The sequence below is a fragment of the Trachymyrmex septentrionalis genome, unplaced genomic scaffold, assembly GCF_001594115.1.
Source record: "Trachymyrmex septentrionalis isolate Tsep2-gDNA-1 unplaced genomic scaffold, Tsep1.0 scaffold131, whole genome shotgun sequence".
Classification (NCBI taxonomy): domain Eukaryota; kingdom Metazoa; phylum Arthropoda; class Insecta; order Hymenoptera; family Formicidae; genus Trachymyrmex; species Trachymyrmex septentrionalis.
In genome coordinates, this window is record NW_017304450.1 from 1,545,779 (window position 1) to 1,565,956 (window position 20,178).

The 20,178-nt window shown below is 30.8% G+C and overlaps 2 protein-coding genes across 2 annotated transcripts in view; both read left to right on the forward strand.

Moving 5' to 3' along the window:
* LOC108757005 (zinc finger protein Xfin-like) overlaps positions 1 to 20,178 on the forward strand; it is a 71,363-nt gene that overhangs the window by 1,112 nt on the left and 50,073 nt on the right. Inside the window, exons 2-4 of the mRNA XM_018501231.1 lie at positions 679 to 846; positions 1,338 to 1,680; positions 1,793 to 1,973. Of these exons, the coding sequence (XP_018356733.1) occupies positions 679 to 846; positions 1,338 to 1,680; positions 1,793 to 1,973 (692 nt within the window). The remainder of the gene's footprint in view (positions 1 to 678; positions 847 to 1,337; positions 1,681 to 1,792; positions 1,974 to 20,178) is intronic.
* LOC108757003 (zinc finger protein 62 homolog) lies at positions 4,853 to 6,016 on the forward strand. The gene has a single exon (XM_018501228.1). The coding sequence runs from the start codon at positions 4,853 to 4,855 to the stop codon at positions 6,014 to 6,016; it is 1,164 nt and encodes a 387-aa protein (XP_018356730.1).

Sequence of the window (20,178 nt, forward strand, 5' to 3'; positions counted from 1 at the left end):
TTTGTGATGCCGCTAATTATTCGGTGGATTTTTGCCGCGCTTTTTACCTCGCACGGACGCCGTTTGATAAGAATACGACCCCCCTTCAGGTCGCGCATCGACGCCGACGAAGTCGATATCTGTCCTCGCGAGAAACGCGGCCATTGAGAATGTTTAATTCCGCGTATCGCGAAATCTATTATTTCTCAAGCCGTTTTCGACATCTTGCCGCCGACGTTACCTACTCGAGACGCGTGACAGCGATGCTTGCTCGACTAGCTCGACCTCCCTGGATCGATATTCCCTCATTTTATTTGATAATTTTTGGTTCTTCCCCTCGATTCGAACTGCAATCTTGCTTAAGTACGGACAGAGAAAACACGGGATAAACGCTACGCGTACATTGGCCATTACTTTCTCGTTGATCGCCTACGGTTTAATGGCGTCTCTTGTGTTTGTTGCTTCCGAGAGGCAATTTCCAGAAAACAATTTTATTGAAATCTACGTTAATATACATGCATTACAATATTTATAGTATTCCTTATATTAATGAATTGAATTAATTTAAATTTTAACACAATATACGAGATATAATAACTTTGTAATTTTAATATATTAAAATATAATTTTGATACGAATTAAAATATTACAGTGTATACGAGATGTGATGTCTTATGAATTTTCTTTTTATGATTATAGGTGAACAGGGAAGACAAATTACCTAAGAAGATATGCGATGATTGCGTGTATAAAGTAGAGTTATGTTATCAATTTTGGCATACGACAGCAAATGCTGAGAAACAGTTGCTCCAATGGCTAGGCGAAGTGAATATGGAAGATAAACAGGGTTATAATGTTCTCAATCCGGTAATTACTGTTTCATATAATTTATTTGTTACTTAGTAATATTTTTTTTGACAAACTTACAAAAAATTTTATGCACACCTTGTACAATACTGTACAATCTTGAAAATTTAGAGGGCCTTTAAAAATGATATAAATCTGTAAAACATCATTTGTTTGATTCTTCTTTTGTCTATGTTTACCTTAACTCCTTAGCGATGATGATAGCTAGTGTAATATTTTACATATTGTAAGTTTATTTTATAACTTTTTATCTTATATTTTTATATATTTTATGTTAAACCTTATTTTATGTTTAACCTTTCTGATATGCATTAGTAATTGATAAATTTTATAAAGATATTAAGTGAGATATAATGATGAGATAATTAAAAAGATAAGTTGGATTATTTCAATTAGGAGACAATGTATTAATAAATTAGGTTTAGTTTATTGAAACTTTTATTTCTTAATAAGTACAAAACTTATATCTGTTTTATTTTATTAAATTTTAGAACGGACTAAAGTCAGATCAGAACAATGAGAACAGGTTAGATGGTACTGTGATGCAACAAGTAAGCGAACATCAGAACAATATGAATATGAGTATGATGGACAACATGAGCCTCAGTATGCCCATGATGATGTCAAGTAATACCCAGCAACAAATAACTTCAGTTCCTATGGACAACAGTGGTAGCTCTGTACAAAATGTTCAACCAGTAGCTGGACCAAGTACACAAACGACACATGACCAAATCACACAGAATCAAACAGACGCGCCTACGCAACAGGAAGAAGAAGACGAAAGCAGTGATGAAGATGAAAACTCGGACGATGAATGTGATGGAGACGAAGGTATATATATCTGTCTTATTCATTATATCTTGTAATGCATATATTTAATTACTAGACAAATAATAAAAAAATTTAGAAAAATAGGAAGAAAAAAACTTAAATTCTGTTTAAGGCCTACCTATAAAAGAAGAAAGTGAAGAAGATCCTAATAATAGAACTATTGAGCCTACAACATTTGTCAACGTTTCTTTGGCGTGTGATGAAGCAGGACCTTCAGGACTTCAACAACAGAAAATTACAGATATGCCGGAGATAGTAATACCACAAACATCAGATGTGGATCCGAAAACTGGGTGAGTTTTCTGTTTTTACTTTATTGTTTAAGGGCCAAAGGTGCCATTTGTTGTGGTAAACATATACAATCATACATAAACATTGCGTTGGTTTTATTTACTCATTATTTTTATTAATTTTATTTAAGTTTGAATTCGTAATTATCAAATCAGCGATATGTATAAATAGAATAAATTTAACGATAATGAATTATTATGAAAAAGTAGTTTCAGTAACTTAAAACAGAAGTTATCAATAGTATTGAAGTATATTTATTTCTAAAAAAAAAATCAATATCTAATGTGCGTATAATATGAGAATATTGTGCTCTGTTTTAAACTTTTTAATTATGCATCTCATGTTCTTTCTTTAAAAAATTTGCTAACAAGTTTTGAAAGAATTGTCGAGTCTGTAAGGTAGAAATGAAAATGCAAGATAGACACCAATTACATCTGTAACTTTAATTCTTATGAATGTAAGATCCAGGTAAACACAAGGTAAGTTTGAACACACCCCACAACCATCTTTGGCCCTAGGTGTTTAGCAATTTAAATAGAACAATTTAAATTTTTTATATATTATAACATTTACATTAATTCTAAACGATTTTGTTTGTAGTTATTCAAGAAAACATGTATTACGCGATGAATTTAGAGTACAAATTGCTAAGCACCTTGTTACTTTTACATGTGGTAGCATGTACATAAAGTGCATTTCGATAAGCACGATCTTGATATTAATTTTGGAATAATGTTCTTCATATCTTATTGAACTTGATACTAATTTTATACTTTAATCGAAATGGACTTTGTTAGACATTATTTATATATGTGCAAAAAAAAATGGAGAAAGGGATTTCTCTGGATTATCCAGGTAAATTATATAACAAAAAAATTAATTTCTCATCTAGCAAAAGTGATGCCTGAGAGAAACCAGCCTGATCTCTTTGTCCACTCATGAATCAAATGTTTACATGTTGTCGATATTAATATTCCCACGCTTACGTGATGGCACTAAATGCCGCACATGACCGATATTCGGCCGATCCAAAAAAATCACAGACGATAGATATTTTTTTAATGCAACATATATCTACTATTTCTGATTTATGATCTTCGTGCTTTCCGACGCCTGCGCTTTACGATATTGCCAGGACACTATTACTTTATTAGTGTTACGACTAATCTTAAGAGTTACTTTTAATCTACGTAAAAAAATACGTATTTTACGAGATCGTTAATATATTTTACATATGATTCGTCAAACGATAAAATTGTTGCGTAATAGTGTATTTTAACCGAGAAAACAAATCGGTTAAGAATGGTTAAGAATTTCGATGTTGAAGAAGATGAAGGATTGTATTTCTTCCGATTCGAAGATTTCTGCGAAACGAAAGAAAGAATCGTCCGTTAAGCAACTGCTGAATCAAGAGGATGTTTGTAAACACAAAGGCGAGTATCTTTCCTACATTCTGTATTATATTTTATTTATAGGTCTTATATGCAAATAAAATAATGTGAATTCGTATCAATAATACTAATATACGAATTCGTGTTATCTATGACAAGTTTATGATGCCATTTTGGTATCGAATGAATATTCTCTTATAAATATCCTGACGCGATTATGAGTTATTCTATCATGCACATTGCTTGAATTGCGCGTATTATTTCGCGCTTTCATAAGTGCAAAAAAAATATACCGCGAGGGATAAATTTTTTTACAAATAATAAACCAGGCTGCTTATAAGTTGCGCCGGTTTCGCGTTCGAAATATATGAAAATTTTGTAAAATATTGCGCCTTGAATTGGCTGCAATATTTGATATTTGTATCGCAATATTCTGAGTATATCATTTTATATTATAAATTTTTATAACGCTTCTGACGGAGAAAATTGTTCAGTTTTGAGTACAGTGAGTATCTAATACATGAAGGATTGATACATAGCACTTTTTGTACTTTTACTGTGTCAAACTTTTATAGATTCAGTTACTCATCACTCGGTACTGAATAATACGTTTGATTTTCTTTTTTGTCTACCGTACTTATTGCAATTCTTAATTACGTTTTTATCGGTATATTAGTGATATGTTAAAATAACATATTACGGTGTGTTGGACATGAGTATATATGTGAAAAATCGTTTCGTTTTACGAAATGTGTGCAAATGAGAAGAAGATGCCATATCGTAATGGAATGCTTATAAAGGTGAGATTTTTCTATACCTGATTTAATTTGCGTTTTAACATGTTCTATTTCAAGTCATTAGTGAGTTTTTTAAGTAAAAATTTGCTTTTCTCAAACTCTTTGCCAAATTTTATGGCTTGATCTTTATTTTTCCCTTCTGCTATATCGTTAGGGAATATCTAATATATTATATATACATTTAATGTATATATATATATTTTTTTAATTATAATTAATTATTAATGGACACGATATGATGAGACTACAAAATCATTTCATGTCGCGCGCGTAATTAATAAATCATTTTTATCATGTAATATTCATCTAATATTATTTAAATACTATCATGTAAGCCTTACGAATTCGGAAAGCTTGATGAGTATTCACGTAGTGGATGATGAAATTTCCAATGCTGTTTGACTTGACGACAATCGCGACGACTTTCTCGATTCGCACATGCGCTCTTGTAACACATTATTATTATTATTATTATTATTGCTGCGTTTCTAAATGAATGCCAGCAATGCCCAAGCACCTTGCACCGGCCACCTTGCAGCACTCACATAAGCATAAGATCTATCTTTTTTTTCTATCTTTCTCTTCCTCTCTTTCTCTCATCACCGCCTGTATGCAAGATATATTTGTAATGATCACAAAAAACAGAATCAAAAGACGAAAGTTGTGTGTGCTCACGGGTCGTTCTCCGTTGCAATGTCCTTGGGTTTTGTCAATTTCAGGGAAGGAGGCGAGACCTTCGGCGGATTATCAGGGATGCTGCGTCAGATTCTCTCGCCCTCACCCGAGATCGGGGAGGCCGGTATGTCCGTCAATTGTAATCTCCTACAGACTAACTCGATATTTTCGAACCAATCGTCGATGCTTTCGTCGACGTTGCTTCCCCCGCATTTTCAATCCGTGTGCCCGGACCAGTCTCTGCTTGATCAGGTGCAAATCTTTACTGAATCTTATCCGTGTCCTACGTGCGGGCTGGAGTTCCGAAGTACCCTTAAGCTAAACTACCATATACGAACAAGTCACGCCGCGCGTCCGGAATTCGAGCATGGTATCGAGAATCAGCCGCGGTACTCGTGCGCAATCTGCTCGCGGACCTTCGTTGCTTTAAATCACCTGAGGATGCACGAAGTTACACATTCTACGCCCATGCCCACATGCGCGTCAACCTCCGCCAATCTCGCTACATCGTCCGGTGGCAACATGGAAAAAACATTCGCCTGCGATCTCTGCCAGGCCAGCTTTCGTTATCGCACACTACTGGAACGTCATCGGAGGATGCACCAAGAGATCGGCCAAGAGAAACCCTATTCCTGCCCGAGATGCCTGATGCGCTTCGAAACGCGCAATTTGTATAATCACCACGCGAAAACCCACAGACCGTTGCCGGCGAGTAATGAAAATCGGATAGGCGCGGGTACAAATGCGATGTCGTCGCCTGTCGATTCGGTGATAACCGGCAATCTCGGTGTTGTCGGTGGCGGTGCCGGCGGCGGTGGAAGTGGTGGACCTGTAATCCCCGTAATCAAGCCCCTACCTTCTTATCCTTGTGACTCATGTTCCAAGCAGTTCGCTACCGCCGAATCGTTGACCACGCATAAGGCGGTGCACAGGTCGCGACCGCTAGTCTGCGACGTATGCGGTAAGGGCTTCACGCATCGCAAGTATTACGTGGTGCACCAGCGCATTCACACCGGCGAGAGGCCGTATCTCTGTGCCATGTGCGGCAAATCATTCACGCAAGCGTCGACGCTCACCGTGCATCGCCGTTATCATACGGGAGAGCGTCCGTATACTTGTACGCTATGCGGAAAGGGATTTGTTACGCGAACGATTATGCTTAATCATATGAAGAAACATTAAGCTAATGATCGCGATCAAATTCAAAATGTAATTGATATTCGAAAGTCTTATTTGTGATCTCAGAATCCATATTTCAACACTCTAAAAAAAAAAAATAAATAATATTGAGAAATTAACAAATCAACTTTGATCGAAAAAATTGAAAGAAAGCAATTTAATATAATTTAAATGAAAAAAGGAAAAAATCTGCAAAAGTAAGACTAAAAATGAGCGACACTTTTTTAATTGCCAATTGAAACAAATTTTAATAACTAGTGCGTATAATTTTTTTAAAAACATAAATATTTTATTGGAAATAAAATTCTATAAAAGTAAAATATTTTTAATTGGACGTAATCTCGTGAAAATTATATATAGTGTGTTGATATCTAACAAGTGCCTAAAATTACTCAAGTTACTCGCAGTATAGTAAGTCGATATAATATGATGTAACGAATTAAAATGTATAAATTAATTTTTTTTATGAACTGTCTACATGATAATATATAATTCCGTATAATTTCGGATAAAATATATTTAATAATCAAATCACAAAATCACGATAAAAGTAAGCGAACAATTATATGCTATAATTATAAATGTTGTCATCACTGTGATATTGTTTGTATATTATACAAGATATTTAGACTAATGAATATTCTTAAACGCGACGCGGAACTTTCTATCTTTTTAAATGAACATTGATGTGGCATAATTTAGTTTCTAATAAGAGAAATTAGTACCTGCGCAATAATATAAAGTGCCTAAAAGTTCAATTTTCTAAATTTAATTTTATAATCGTAAAGTAAATTAAAGTTTCAAAAACAATTTAATAATGAATAATTATTTTTATGCTTCTTGCATTAACATTACATTTTTAATTATATTAATGAAATTGTTGACCGATTATAATACGGTAACTAATTTCAACTGAATTCAGGTGCCTTTAATTAATATGGGTTGAAAGACAGGGTAGAACGTGTAACATGAATTACGTAAATGTGACATGTAAGTATGAAGACGCTTAAATATCTAGATATAGTCCTAGAAGTTACGTGCAATTCGAAGGTAGATCCGCAGATAGAATAAATGATTGTGTTTAATGATTTTTCGCAGCAATTTCCGACTTTAGTGTTACATAAATGTATTTCTTTTTTTCATTAATATAACAGATTAGACTGCATTTTTGCAAACGTACGTTATACGTGCATCTCTGTGTATATATTGTCGATTAGTAAAAATTGACAATATCTTTTGCAAAGATCGTGTCGTATTTGTGCTAATATTAATCTAACGATGATATATTTGCAGAATTTTTTAAATCATGAGATTGATTTTTTTTGTTTTAAATATACAAAATGTATTCTTGCAAGGTACATATCATAATATTAATTTGTTTATATTTGCTCAACTATATGCATATCATTCATATCAATTATGTTGTTTACATATATAAAAAGATAAAGTGCATTTTTATAAATTGTAATTAAACTTATGTTTTATTTACGAGATTTTCGATAACAAAAAATCCTGCCACAAGTTCTTTTCAGCAGTTTTAAATTGTAACTTAGAAATGAAAAGATACATAAAGAAAATTTCTAGCAAAATATTCAAAATATAAGTATTTTTCAATAAAATAACATTAGCAATTAGAGAGAGAGAGTATAGAATAGATCTGTAATGATTTGTAAAATATGCTGAAAACGTCTTTTATATTTCAGTAATCGAAAACTATATACAGGATGAGTTACTTAAGACCGGCTACCGAATAACACTTATAGTTTTAGAAATAAGAAAAAATATTTCAAACGAGAAGTGGAACGATTTCAAGGGAGACTTGCTTTGATCATGTTTTCTTTCTTCTAGGTAGAGGTGCCAAAAATATTTGAAGGTCACCTCCATTTTTTAAAATTCTATAATTTTTTTTATACAATATTCTGAAGAGATTTCTCTAATTATTCTGCATATAAAAGTATTAAGGTAATGGTATCAAAAAATCCATAGTTTATGAGATATTTTGTACTTCATTGACACATATTGTGACATAAAATGTTAAATAATTTATAAATTATTAATTTTTTGATAATCGTACCTTAATACTTTTATAAAAAGGATAACAAGATGAATAAATTGGTGGAAAGAAAACACATAGCTATTTATTTAAAAAATTATTCATTTTGAAGGAATCACATTATGTAAAGAAAATTATACAATTCCATTAAAAAAAATTGAGGCGAAATTGACCTTTATATCTTTTTGACGTCTCCGCCTAGAAGAGAAACAACATGATCAAAATACGTCTCGATTCCACTTTCATCTGAAACATTTTTCCTATTTCCAAAACTATAATCCAAAACTATTCGGATGGTCAGTTTTAAGTGACTCACCTTGTATATATCTGGAATTGAATTTTAACCGAGAAATATGACAGTTGTTAAATTAAAATAAATATATATTTTATTTTATTTAAAAATAAAAGAAGAGTTTTCTTGATATGTTTTTCAAGTATGTTTAATTAGAAAGGTTTTATTAAAAAATATTTATGCTCAATGTAATTTTTGAAAGAATTTTCTTTATTTATTCTCTGATTTTTGACATTACAATTCAATATAATTGTAATGTAAGCAGAATGTGACTTCTCTATAAATGTTTTAATAAATAAAATCTAAGAAACACGTATATTTGTGGTACTAAAATAAAATTTATATTGAAGCATACTGAAGCGAATTAACATAATTAATTCGAAAAATATTAACTTCAATAAGTTAAGGAAAACTATTAACTATAAGTAATTACTTTGTTTTTTTTTACACTTGTGAATTTTTTTAAGTGCAAATGAATACAGTTGATAAAAAGTACAAAATGTTGATGAAAAGTATCTGCATTATCGTTTCTCTAGTGATCGATTGCTTGAACTTCATACTTCAAACTTACACTGTTTGACGTTGTACTATTCGCTATCATTGTTCAAGCGAATAATCTTTCAATATCGATCTGTAATTTAAATTTTAGAAATATGGACAAAAAATATTAACATCCAAATAACTATAATCAAGGGACATAATTTTCTGTAATATGCAAGTATTACATGAACAAATTAAAGCTGTTATTTCGCGATATAAACAATATCTTAATTTTCTATAATTCATTTATCAAAAGGTTCATATAATGTTGCATACTATAAGATTTTTCCTATTGACATTAATTACGATTACTTAGTTGATTTTTTGCTCCTTTATATAGTTAAGAAAAAAAATGAAAACTCTTTTTAACATTTATATAAAAGTATGTATAATAATTTTTTATTATATAATATTAAATTAATAAATTATAGTAATAAAACTGTGTGCAAAGAAAAATGTACATTTATACGAGTATGTTATACAGGGTATTTCTATTGTAGGATATTTTTTCGATCTCGAGATAGTCCTATTGAGTCGAACCTTAAAGGGAGTTTCGAACTATATCACATACGAGATTTGATTCAAAGCTCTTCTCTAAATTCGGTTTCAAGTTTGGCTTAAAATTTCGCTTGAGGCCTAATTGAGCTTGAAGTTCTGCTCGAACTTTTGCTTAAGGTTCGGCGCGATAATAGGACGCATTTTTTAGGTATTAAAAGCTCAATTAAAAAATATAAATTATTTACATTGGGTATAAACAATTGAAAATCAAATTTTAATCAATTAATCCTAACAAATGGATGTACCAAATAATATTATTCTTTGGAACAAATGAATGTGGTATCAAATAATATTAATTATTTTATATTAATGCTAATTTTCAATTTAAAAATTATTTATCTGCAAGTATATTAAAGATTATGGAAGTCTATGGACAATTTTTACTTTTTCTATGAGAGGAAATTAAGTAATTCAAAATTTTTCGGAAAATCTATAATTGAATTTATGACTCGTATGATAGTAATACAACATTCTGTATATACAAGAAATAGTGAGATTATGCACTTAGAAGAAAAGAAAATGTGGTATGATTGTTAATATAATTAGTATTGTTAAGACGGCCACATTTTATTAACAAACACAATACAAACACAACATTAGTATTAAGAAAGCATAGAATATAAATATTAGTATTTTGTAGTTGCGAATTGTATGCTACAAGGTCATGTAAGCAAGGTTGCAAGTACAACGAGTAGTACAGAAGACGACGGTGTTCGTTCGCGAATAATCATTGTTTAAGCGTATAATAAGACATTGATGAGAGAAAATAAAAGGCAGATGGCTACGTAATAAAGAGAATACTGGAAATCACAAGTGAGGCGCTTTATTGACTACCCAACTTCCATACAATCGAGCACGAGTATTCAGCTGATCATCCCTGTACATATCTCGCGTACCACGTAAGGCCTGGTTAAGGCAACGAAAAAGGCAGCGAGGAACGAGCACTGATTGACTTCCGTTTGTGTCTCTCTTCTTTCCAGATATTTTGTGTCAAGACTCTCGGTGCTGCCTCAGGATCGGCAGCAGTGCGGATCCAGCGTAATCAAGCAGATCTTCATCAAACCGGTCAAGCTGAAGCAGTTACAGACAGACTCCAAACGATCGAAGAAGAAGACGCTCGCTCACGAGAGTACCTTGAAATGCGAATTCTGTGGCGGCAATTTCATCTGTGAACAAGCTTTTAATGTGCATTTAAAGATGCATGAATCTCATTCGGAAGAACAAATGCAGCAAGATGAGCAATTAGTCTGCGAGAATTGTGGCTGTACCTTCATGACGATACAAGAGCTGCGTGAGCATCAGAAGAAGCATGTTGCAGCCGAAGACTGTTTTAGCTGTGACAACTGTGACTACGTGACCACCCGCAAAGAGAACTTAATCACTCATCAGAACTGCCACAATGTGTCTAATTACAAGTATCAGTGCGAGGAATGCGGCGAACAATTCCAGAGCAAGAGCAACTGTCAGGTACATCTGTTGTCGCATGCGAGTGAAAAGTCGTTTCAGTGCGACGTGTGTAACGCCACATTTCGCTACCGCCAAGGTCTACGATTGCACTCGAAGCTACATCAACCGGACTATGTACAACCACAAAGAAAACACCACTGCGAGCTGTGCAACAAGCGTTTCTCTCGGAGACAAGTGTTGCTGATGCATATGAAGACTCACGACGCAGGACCGCAAAACGAGTACGTATGCACGATATGCAGCAAATCCGTATCCAGCAAGACTTATCTCGCGGTGCATCAGCGCAAGCACACCGGCGAGAAGCCTCATGTTTGTGAAGTTTGTGGCAAAGGCTTTATCTCGCAGAACTACCTAAGCGTGCATCGTCGCACGCATACGGGCGAGAAACCGCATCAGTGTACTCATTGCAAGAAAAGGTTTACCCAACGGACTACGTTAGTAGTACATCTACGAGGTCACACAGGTGATCGACCTTATCCCTGCACATATTGTCATAAATCATTCGCTTCAAAAACGATGCTGAATTCGCACTTGAAAACGCACGCGAAACAAAACGCTCGACAGCAACAGGAACAGCAGCAACAGCAGCAAGAAAGTTCGCAACAGGAAGAGGAGGAATCAATGCCGTACGAAACGGTCACTATAGTGTTGTAGTTAGGACAGTGATTGTTTAGATTCTATACTTTTTTTATATAATCGAGCTTGTTTATTCCTTTTATGTTTCATCAGCATAAGTGATATTAGCAGAAGAATAGATAAAAATAACTGCCAGATACTTCGCAATTTACACAAATCGTTAAGCGTTTTAATTTTTTAAAATAACTGGTGGAAGTATAGTGTAAGACAAATTTGCTTTAGTAGTGATGCTATGTTACGTTAGATGAAAAATATACTTGTAATAAGCATTGATCGATTAAAATGTGAACAAGTATTTATCGAATCAGGATCTTTCCTAAACGAAATCGGTTTATATCAGTAGTAAAAGTTGTAAAAGATATAATAGCGCAGTTGTACTTAGTACTGTATTTTTTAAATGATATTTTACTGGAAGATATCATTTAAAAAGTACAGTATATATTATTTACGACCTGGAAAATTTTAGAAAATCTGCAATTTTCAAGAAATTTCTGTTTTATTCTTGAAAATTAGAGATTTTCATGGAATTTTACCAGGAATCAAGGAAATTTTTGAAATTTTATATTAAAATTTTTTTTTTCCTGGAAACATTTTGTTGATCATTTTTTCTTGATAATGTAAAATGTTGAGAATCAGTTAGCAGTAAGTGTGACATGCACATCCGCGTATATTCACGTACATTCTCTTTTCGCAAATTTTTATTTAAAAAAATGAGGGTAATAGTAGAAAACAATACTTAATGTCAGCAGAATAGAGTAGTTTATTAATATTGCATTGTAATGCGCCTTCTCTGTATTATAGATGATTCTAAAAAATGATTGTAAAAAAATAATAGGTCAAAACTACCTCGATTCAGGATTGCCACAGATCTGGAAAATCGGAAAAAGTCAGGGAAATTAAAATTGGTCATGGAAAACTGGGAAAAATATCAGGGAAAATATAAAAGAGACTAGAATTTTGAACTTTGCTCGCAATTCTCTTAAATTGCTTCTATTCCAAATAATTTTTATTTTTTAAATATTATATCTGATGTTTATAGTCAAATACGTTCAAAATTCGTGCACTTTAAACGATTTAAAAAAATAATTAAAATTTATATTTTATTTAGTAATTTTATTTGACGCTTTTTTTTTACACTCTCATTCGTCATAACTGCATTCTTTTTTCCAATACTAATTTATTTTTCATTGGCTTGAATTTGCCCCCAAAATTGTATTATGTTACTAAGTTTCTTTTGCGTTTTTTTAATAATATAAACTAGTTTTCTTACAATTTTTTATTCTAAATGTTAAAATTTTTTACATATTGGTCATGGAAATTTCTCATTTTTCTGAAAAATCTGGAAAAGTCATTTACCTGGAATTTTAAAATTTATTTTCTGTGGCAACCCTACTATTGTAGAATTCCTATCTTCTACTAATTTTCAATATATGCTTTATTTATGTTACTTGCATTTAAATTTCACTTAAATTATTTTAAAGTTGCATCAGGAAATTCTTTAATCTTAAAATTTTCAACAAAAATAAATGTTTAAGGAATTTGTATACAAAAATTGAGTAAACACCTTGAGATTGTTTTGTAATATTGGATTGCTGAAAATAATGAACAGTAACAGATGATTTAGATTATAATTATATTTTAAATAAACATAATACATGATTCTCAATTTAAATATTAGTTATGTAGGTTTTAAACATGAAAATTTCTAAATAGCAATTCAAAATATAAACAATCTTATAAAAATACGGATGTATATTATTACTGTTAATTTCATTTTTCTTAACGATAATCAGTGAGGTAGAAGAGTAAAGTATGAATATCTACATTAAAATAAATGAAACATTTATTGATTCTCAGTGAAGTCCTATATTACTCTGTTTTAATCATCAATGAAATTTTCACTGATTTAGTTTAAGCGAGGTAGGTACTCCCTTATTCCTAAGTCTGATATTATTGATACATTATACATAATGTCTAATTTAAAAGATTTACTAGATAATGCCAATTTTTATTATAGTCGGTGAGTAATGTGAGTATAATTATCGATCAAAGAATTATAAACAAAACGCAAACTACACAATGCAACATGTTTATTAAAAAAATTAATTACCTTATGAAATTCGATCAAATTACGAAAAGATTTGCTAATAAAATTTTGCCGCAAATAAGTTAATAAAGAACAAAAAAGAAGCAGAAAAAATAATTCTTGTACGTTTGTATATAGCGATTTGATATTTGTCCATTATGTTCAGAACATCAGAAAAAGCGAGTGATTTCACGAGCTGTTATAAACCGTCCATAACTTTTTAATTTTATTATTGTAACAGTATTTTTTAAATTTATGCTTATATTTGTTTTACTTGTAATATGATACATAAACAGATAATTATTTATTTGATATTTGCTTCATACTCGTCTTCATCTTTATATAAATTCATTAGTGATATATTCTAGTGTAAATAATTGTACGCTCTTTGAATATAATACTTGCCTAATTGTTACAAATCAAGAAGTTTCCTGTGCCTTTATTGTTGTATTGTTTAAAGAGAAAGTTATACACGATTATGTAGAAATTGGGAATAAATCTATTATTGGCGATTAATGATATGATAGTGGCTAATAAAAATTGCTGTAGTTTTGCAAAATATATATTTATAAATATATATTTTGCTATCTTCCAGTGAAATTATATCTATTTATGAACAATGTAATTAGTTTAACCTTTTATTTTTTTTTTACAAAAGATAGAAATGAAATTCTTAATTGAAGTATTTTTTGATAAAATTTGTATTTTGATAATCTTGTAATAATAAAATACATTTGATTATAAGTATTTTTGATTAGGCTGGGTTGTCCCACCTTTTGGTAAATTTTACCTTGGGTAAATAGCAAGATTACCCAATCACATGCGCGGATTGTCAGATTTATCTAATAGGTAAAATTTACCAAAAGGTGAAACAACCTTACTCTTACTTTTTTGTTTATCCAGTAGGTAAATACCATAGTTTAGCCGAATAACTGGCCTTTAATCACATAAATATTAAAGAGATTTAACTTTTTAATTATTCTATTTTTCTATTAAAAAAAATCGGAATAATGATTAAATAATATAGAACAATTATTATATGCTTCATCGCATTTTACACAATTGTTATTATAGCAGTATTTAAATTATATGTTATATTCTTGTGGACATTAATTTCTTATATCACGTATTATTTAACTTTAGATATTGACAATAAAAGTCCAAGTTTTCACAAGGAATTGGCAGAAAATATTATATTATCTTTACTTCCAAATGTTAATTTGTTTTATACATTTACAAAATTTGATATTTTTGCGTGATACTTTACATAGAATAATAACTTTTTATTTTTATGTAATTTATATTTTATTCTAGTATTATTTTTGTGTAAGCGATTATTTCAACAAAATGTTATTTGTAACTCTTTAGAAATATTCTTGAAAATATTTTGAAAACGTCTGAATATAAAATGTTGAAAAAATAGATTATAATTATTGGTAAAATATTGAATTCTTTTAATAGTCATTTGATTTTGCAAATATTTTTGAAAGGATTTGTTATGTTACTTTATTCTCTTTTATATATATAAATGATTTGATATCTCTAGAGATTAACATGCAAAAAAATTATTTATTTTTTATAAAAAATTATTTTTTCCTAGACTTACATATATTTTTTCTTAATACTTTGATTTCCAATGATTTGTATGATATATGAAACATTAACTCGATGTGTCACTGAGATCGCAGCTTTCCAATTGTACAGTAAGTAACAAGATTTTAATATTTTATATGGGCAATATTTTATGTTGGTATATTTATTAAATTTCTTACTACACTTGGAGACTTTAATGAATATAAAAGATGTGCCTTTTTACTTAAATAAACTTTATTGATTTGTTCACTTTACAATTTGCTTTATTATATAATTTTTCTTTTATCTGTATGATTTTATATCTTATATAATGATGTCTATCGTCTAATTATCTAACATGTAACATGAATTGATCAAATATTTTATTTTAGAGTTAAAAACATTTATTTTTTAATTATGAATATAATCTATTTATTTCTTTTCAGAACGAAAAAATGGATTTCTAGAGTATCTCAAAAATCTGTAGAAAGGGAAGATCAAAGCGCAGCCTTCGTTATTCTTCAAGAGATTGATGACAAAACTTTTGCACGAACAATTCTTGTTCAAGAGGTAACCGCGTACCACTGTGATTCATGCAATGAAGATTTTGATACAGAAGCCAGATTGATAGTCCATAGAACGGAACAATCAATACTAAGAACCCGAGAAGCGTTGCGTCAAGCAGAAAAAAAGAAACACGAATGTGACATATGCGGACAGACTTTCTCGAAAAAGTTACAATTGATTAACCATCGCCGGATACAATGTAGGCAACTTCTGGATACACAAAAGAAGCAGGAATGGAAAGAAGTTATAGAAACATTTAAGAAGACTGAGACAATTAAGAAGACAAAGAAAATTAAAAAAACAGAAAAAATCAAGAAGGTTCAAGAGAAAAATGAGGAATTGTCAACAGATCCCGTTAAATGTGATCAATGTCATAAGGTATTCAAGAAGAAGAAGTATTTGAATGTGCACAAAACATTACATGGCGCACCGCACATTTGTCAGATGTGTGGCGCGAAGCTGACTTCAGAATATTATCTAAAGATGCACATCAGGCGGCACAACAAGCAGTTTACGGAATTCTGCAAGATTTGTAATAAGGGCTTCTACTTAAAGGCTGTTCTGAAGTATCACATGGCCATGCATATCGACGAAAAGTCCTGTATCTGCGAGATTTGTCACAAATTCTTCAGAAATCAAGTAAATCTCCGAAATCACATGAAGATTCATGCTGAGACGAGGAAGAAATTTAAGTGCGATATATGTAGTTTTGAAACATTCTATAGCTGTTATTATAAGGAGCACATGTGGATTCACACCGGTGAGAACAGTGTGACATGTGAAGTATGTGGCAAGCTAATCAGACGACAGTACATGAAGACTCACATGAGGATACACACTGGTGAGAAACCGGAGATTTGTGAATTTTGTGGCAAAGCGTTCAGCGCTAGAAAGTATTTGGTTAAACATCGTCGAATTCATACTGGTGAAAAGCCTTACAAGTGTAAAATCTGCGAGAAATGTTTTACTCAACGGGGTACTCTCACTGCGCATCTTCGGAGACACGAGAATCCTAAATGAAAGCGTCTTCTTTTCTGTTCTTTTTTTTTTATTTTTTCTCCAAAATCTTATATAATTCTTTTTGAACTTTATATTTGGATCACACAACATTGATGTTAATAAGTGTAATTTGTGTTAATTCATTGATGGAATCATTATTTTATATTTCTTATTTAATATATTTCATATGATCTGCATAGTTAATTGAATAATAGTGATATTAATTATAATCGTAAGTTATGAAAATATGAAGTGTTATTTTTGGATTTAATTCAGTGATATATGAAAATATGACTTAATGAAGTTTTAAAAAATTGCACGAAAATTATTAAATTTTATTAATGAGATGTCTTATTGTTTATTAATTTACATACTTATTTTCAAACTATACTATTATTTAATATATTGTTACATGCAATGTTAATAAATACTTGTTTTTATATTCATAATTAAAATATTGACCAGATAATCAAATAAATTTATTTTTTCAATTGAATACTTTGTATTAACTTGTATACATTATGTAATACAATAAATTTCAATGTGCTTCTATAATTTGTTATATTATTTATAATTTATACTCCGCTTTCAATCATTTCATAATTCAAATATGTAAGACTTAAAATAAATTAGAAAAATTAAGTATGTGTTAAATATCTTTTATGATCAAATTTTAAACAGCAATTAATAATCAAGTAAAGATAAAATAGTTAATCGAAATATAAAATGTATGAAAATTATTCTAGTAGAGAGAATTCTCTCTGATTAAAAACAAGAATTATACATTACTTTGATTAAACGATCATGCTTTTAGAAAAAATATATTGATTGTGTACATTGTATCTTTAAGGTGTACATTGTATCTCTAAATTAAACAATTTATAAAAATGTTAAGAAAAGTTTATATAAACTTTACAAAATAAAATGTTTTATATATTTAACTTTAAAAATATAATATACATATATGATTATAACAAGCATTATAAAACGGTCTTAAGTTTATTATCTAATTTTGGGATCAAGTCGAATGGTGATAATCAAATTTATTGACAAATTGATCGACTCATAATAAAAGTGCTTCCTGTGGAAAACTTATCAAGAATGTGTGAAAATGTTTAGCTCAAGTAAATCAATTGTCAACTGATACTATATTTATTATAACAGTTCTTTGTTACTTCCTCGCGCTGTTGACAGATTTATTTATTACAGGTGCGACGAGATCGACATAGAAGACATAAAGCTGGATCCAATTGACGAATTGCAAGATATAGAATTAGTACGATATCAAGACGAAGTACCTATAACGGAAGAATACCATCACATTGGTCATCAAGAAATAGTTATGGAAACGATCGAATATAAGCCTGGAGATTCGAACGACAAACCAGAATCTGCGTCGGAGATATGTATTCTAAAACAGGTTTCTGAACACGATTCGAATCGCAAACGTGCGACAGTTTACGAGTGTGAAATTTGTGGGAAGCAAATGCTCAAGAAGCTACAATTTTTGAAGCACAGACAAGACCACGAGAGAAATCCAAAGACTGAAGATCGTTGCGAGGAGTGCGATAAAATCTTTGATAATCACGAAAAACTGCAAAAACATAAGATCAAAATACACCAAAAAGAGAAACCTTTTCAATGCGTTATGTGCGGCAAGTGTTTCAAGACCGAGGAGTTCTTGAAGACTCATCTGAAGCAGCATAATAAACGTTTCACCTGTGACATATGTGGTGTATCAAAAGTTTCCGGATATGATTTGCGTCTGCACAAAAAGAAGCACAATCAAGAATATGTGATTCATTGTGAGACTTGCAACAAAGGCTTTTACACGAATCAAACATTGGAGCGGCACTTGCTTACTCACACCGGCGAGAAGCCATTTATATGTAAAATATGTAACACCCCATATGCGAGTGCTGCATATCTCAACATGCATATGAGATCCCATGGCGAGAGAGAGAAGCACAAGTGCAATATCTGCGACTTCGAAAGCTACTGGAAGGCCGCATTAAAAGTGCATCTTAAGATACATACTGGCGAAAATCAAATCACATGTGAAGTGTGCGGGAAATCTGTCAGCAGCAAAACGTATCTGCAAATTCACATGCGTATACATTCAGGCGAGAAGCCACACGTTTGCGAGGTATGTGGCAAGGCGTTTAGCGTACGGAAATATCTAATCGTGCATTTAAGAACGCATACCGGCGAGAAACCTTACGAATGTAAGGTGTGTCAGAAGAGATTTACGCAACAGGGCTCATTAAACTCGCATATGAAATCTCATAATGAAAGCAAGTGAACAAAACATTTTTCGAAGCTCGTACATTCACTGCCATGTGAGGCTGCGTTTAGTGTTAACTGTGGCTTTCTAATTTTTATTTTGACCTGTACTCTTACTATATACGATCAATGTATTGAAAGATATTAATATAAAGTAAGAATAATAGATGATTATGCCATTAAGACTACGGATACAGTGGATGTTCTAACAAATTTGTTTTATTCTAATGAATTCGTTCAAAATGAATTTGTCTGTTAAATGTTAGAAATAGGTGGTTATAATAAATGTGTATTCTGACGAAATGTAATCTTATAATCTCAAAGTTCGGAATTTTTAGACCTTAAGTGTTGCAACTACATAAGATGGATATCGATAATTTATATTTTTTGAAAAGTCCATTATTAAAAATTTTACTTGTAAGTGGAACAAATGAATGCATAAATAAGATGGTCGTTATAAGAGAAAGAAATGACAATACTAATATTTATGATCGATCTTGCACTTCTTATTAGATAAATCTTAATTAAGATAAATTTTTCTTCTATATTCTACATAAATTATTATTTTTAAAACTAATTCAATAAATTGATTAGTTTCTTCAATATATATTTCAAAAAGTCATACAAATAAATTTGTTTAAATGACATCTGATGAACTGTACGCATGCAGTGTAAATATTCTCGTAAAAAACATTCAGTTTGTTCTGATATTTATCAGAATATGCATTCATTGTAATCATAACTTAAAAAGGTATAAGTACGAAATCTATATGTATTAGGTTTAATGATTTAATTATATAAATAAGTTATATACCTTTCCATAATTATTGAATCTTGTAATTTCTAAATGTGAATAATTACATTCGTTTGTGGGGGGAAAAATAATATAGAGTAAACAAAATTAAATAATATATATATAAAAAGAATTTAATTTCTTGTTAGAGATATGAGACTGATAATAATCATGAAAAAAGAAACACATAATGCAGTTAAAAACTTAATATTTATTTTATAGATTACTAATATATTTATATTTTGCTAAATGCATTCTGAACTAATAGACTTATTGAGTAGACATGCACATTGTGTACAATTGCATTTTTTTTTAATTT

Coding starts and splice junctions, on each gene's coding strand:
- LOC108757003 (XM_018501228.1), top strand. CDS start 4,853: ATGTCCTTGGGTTTTGTCAATTTCAGGGAAGGAGGCGAGACCTTCGGC.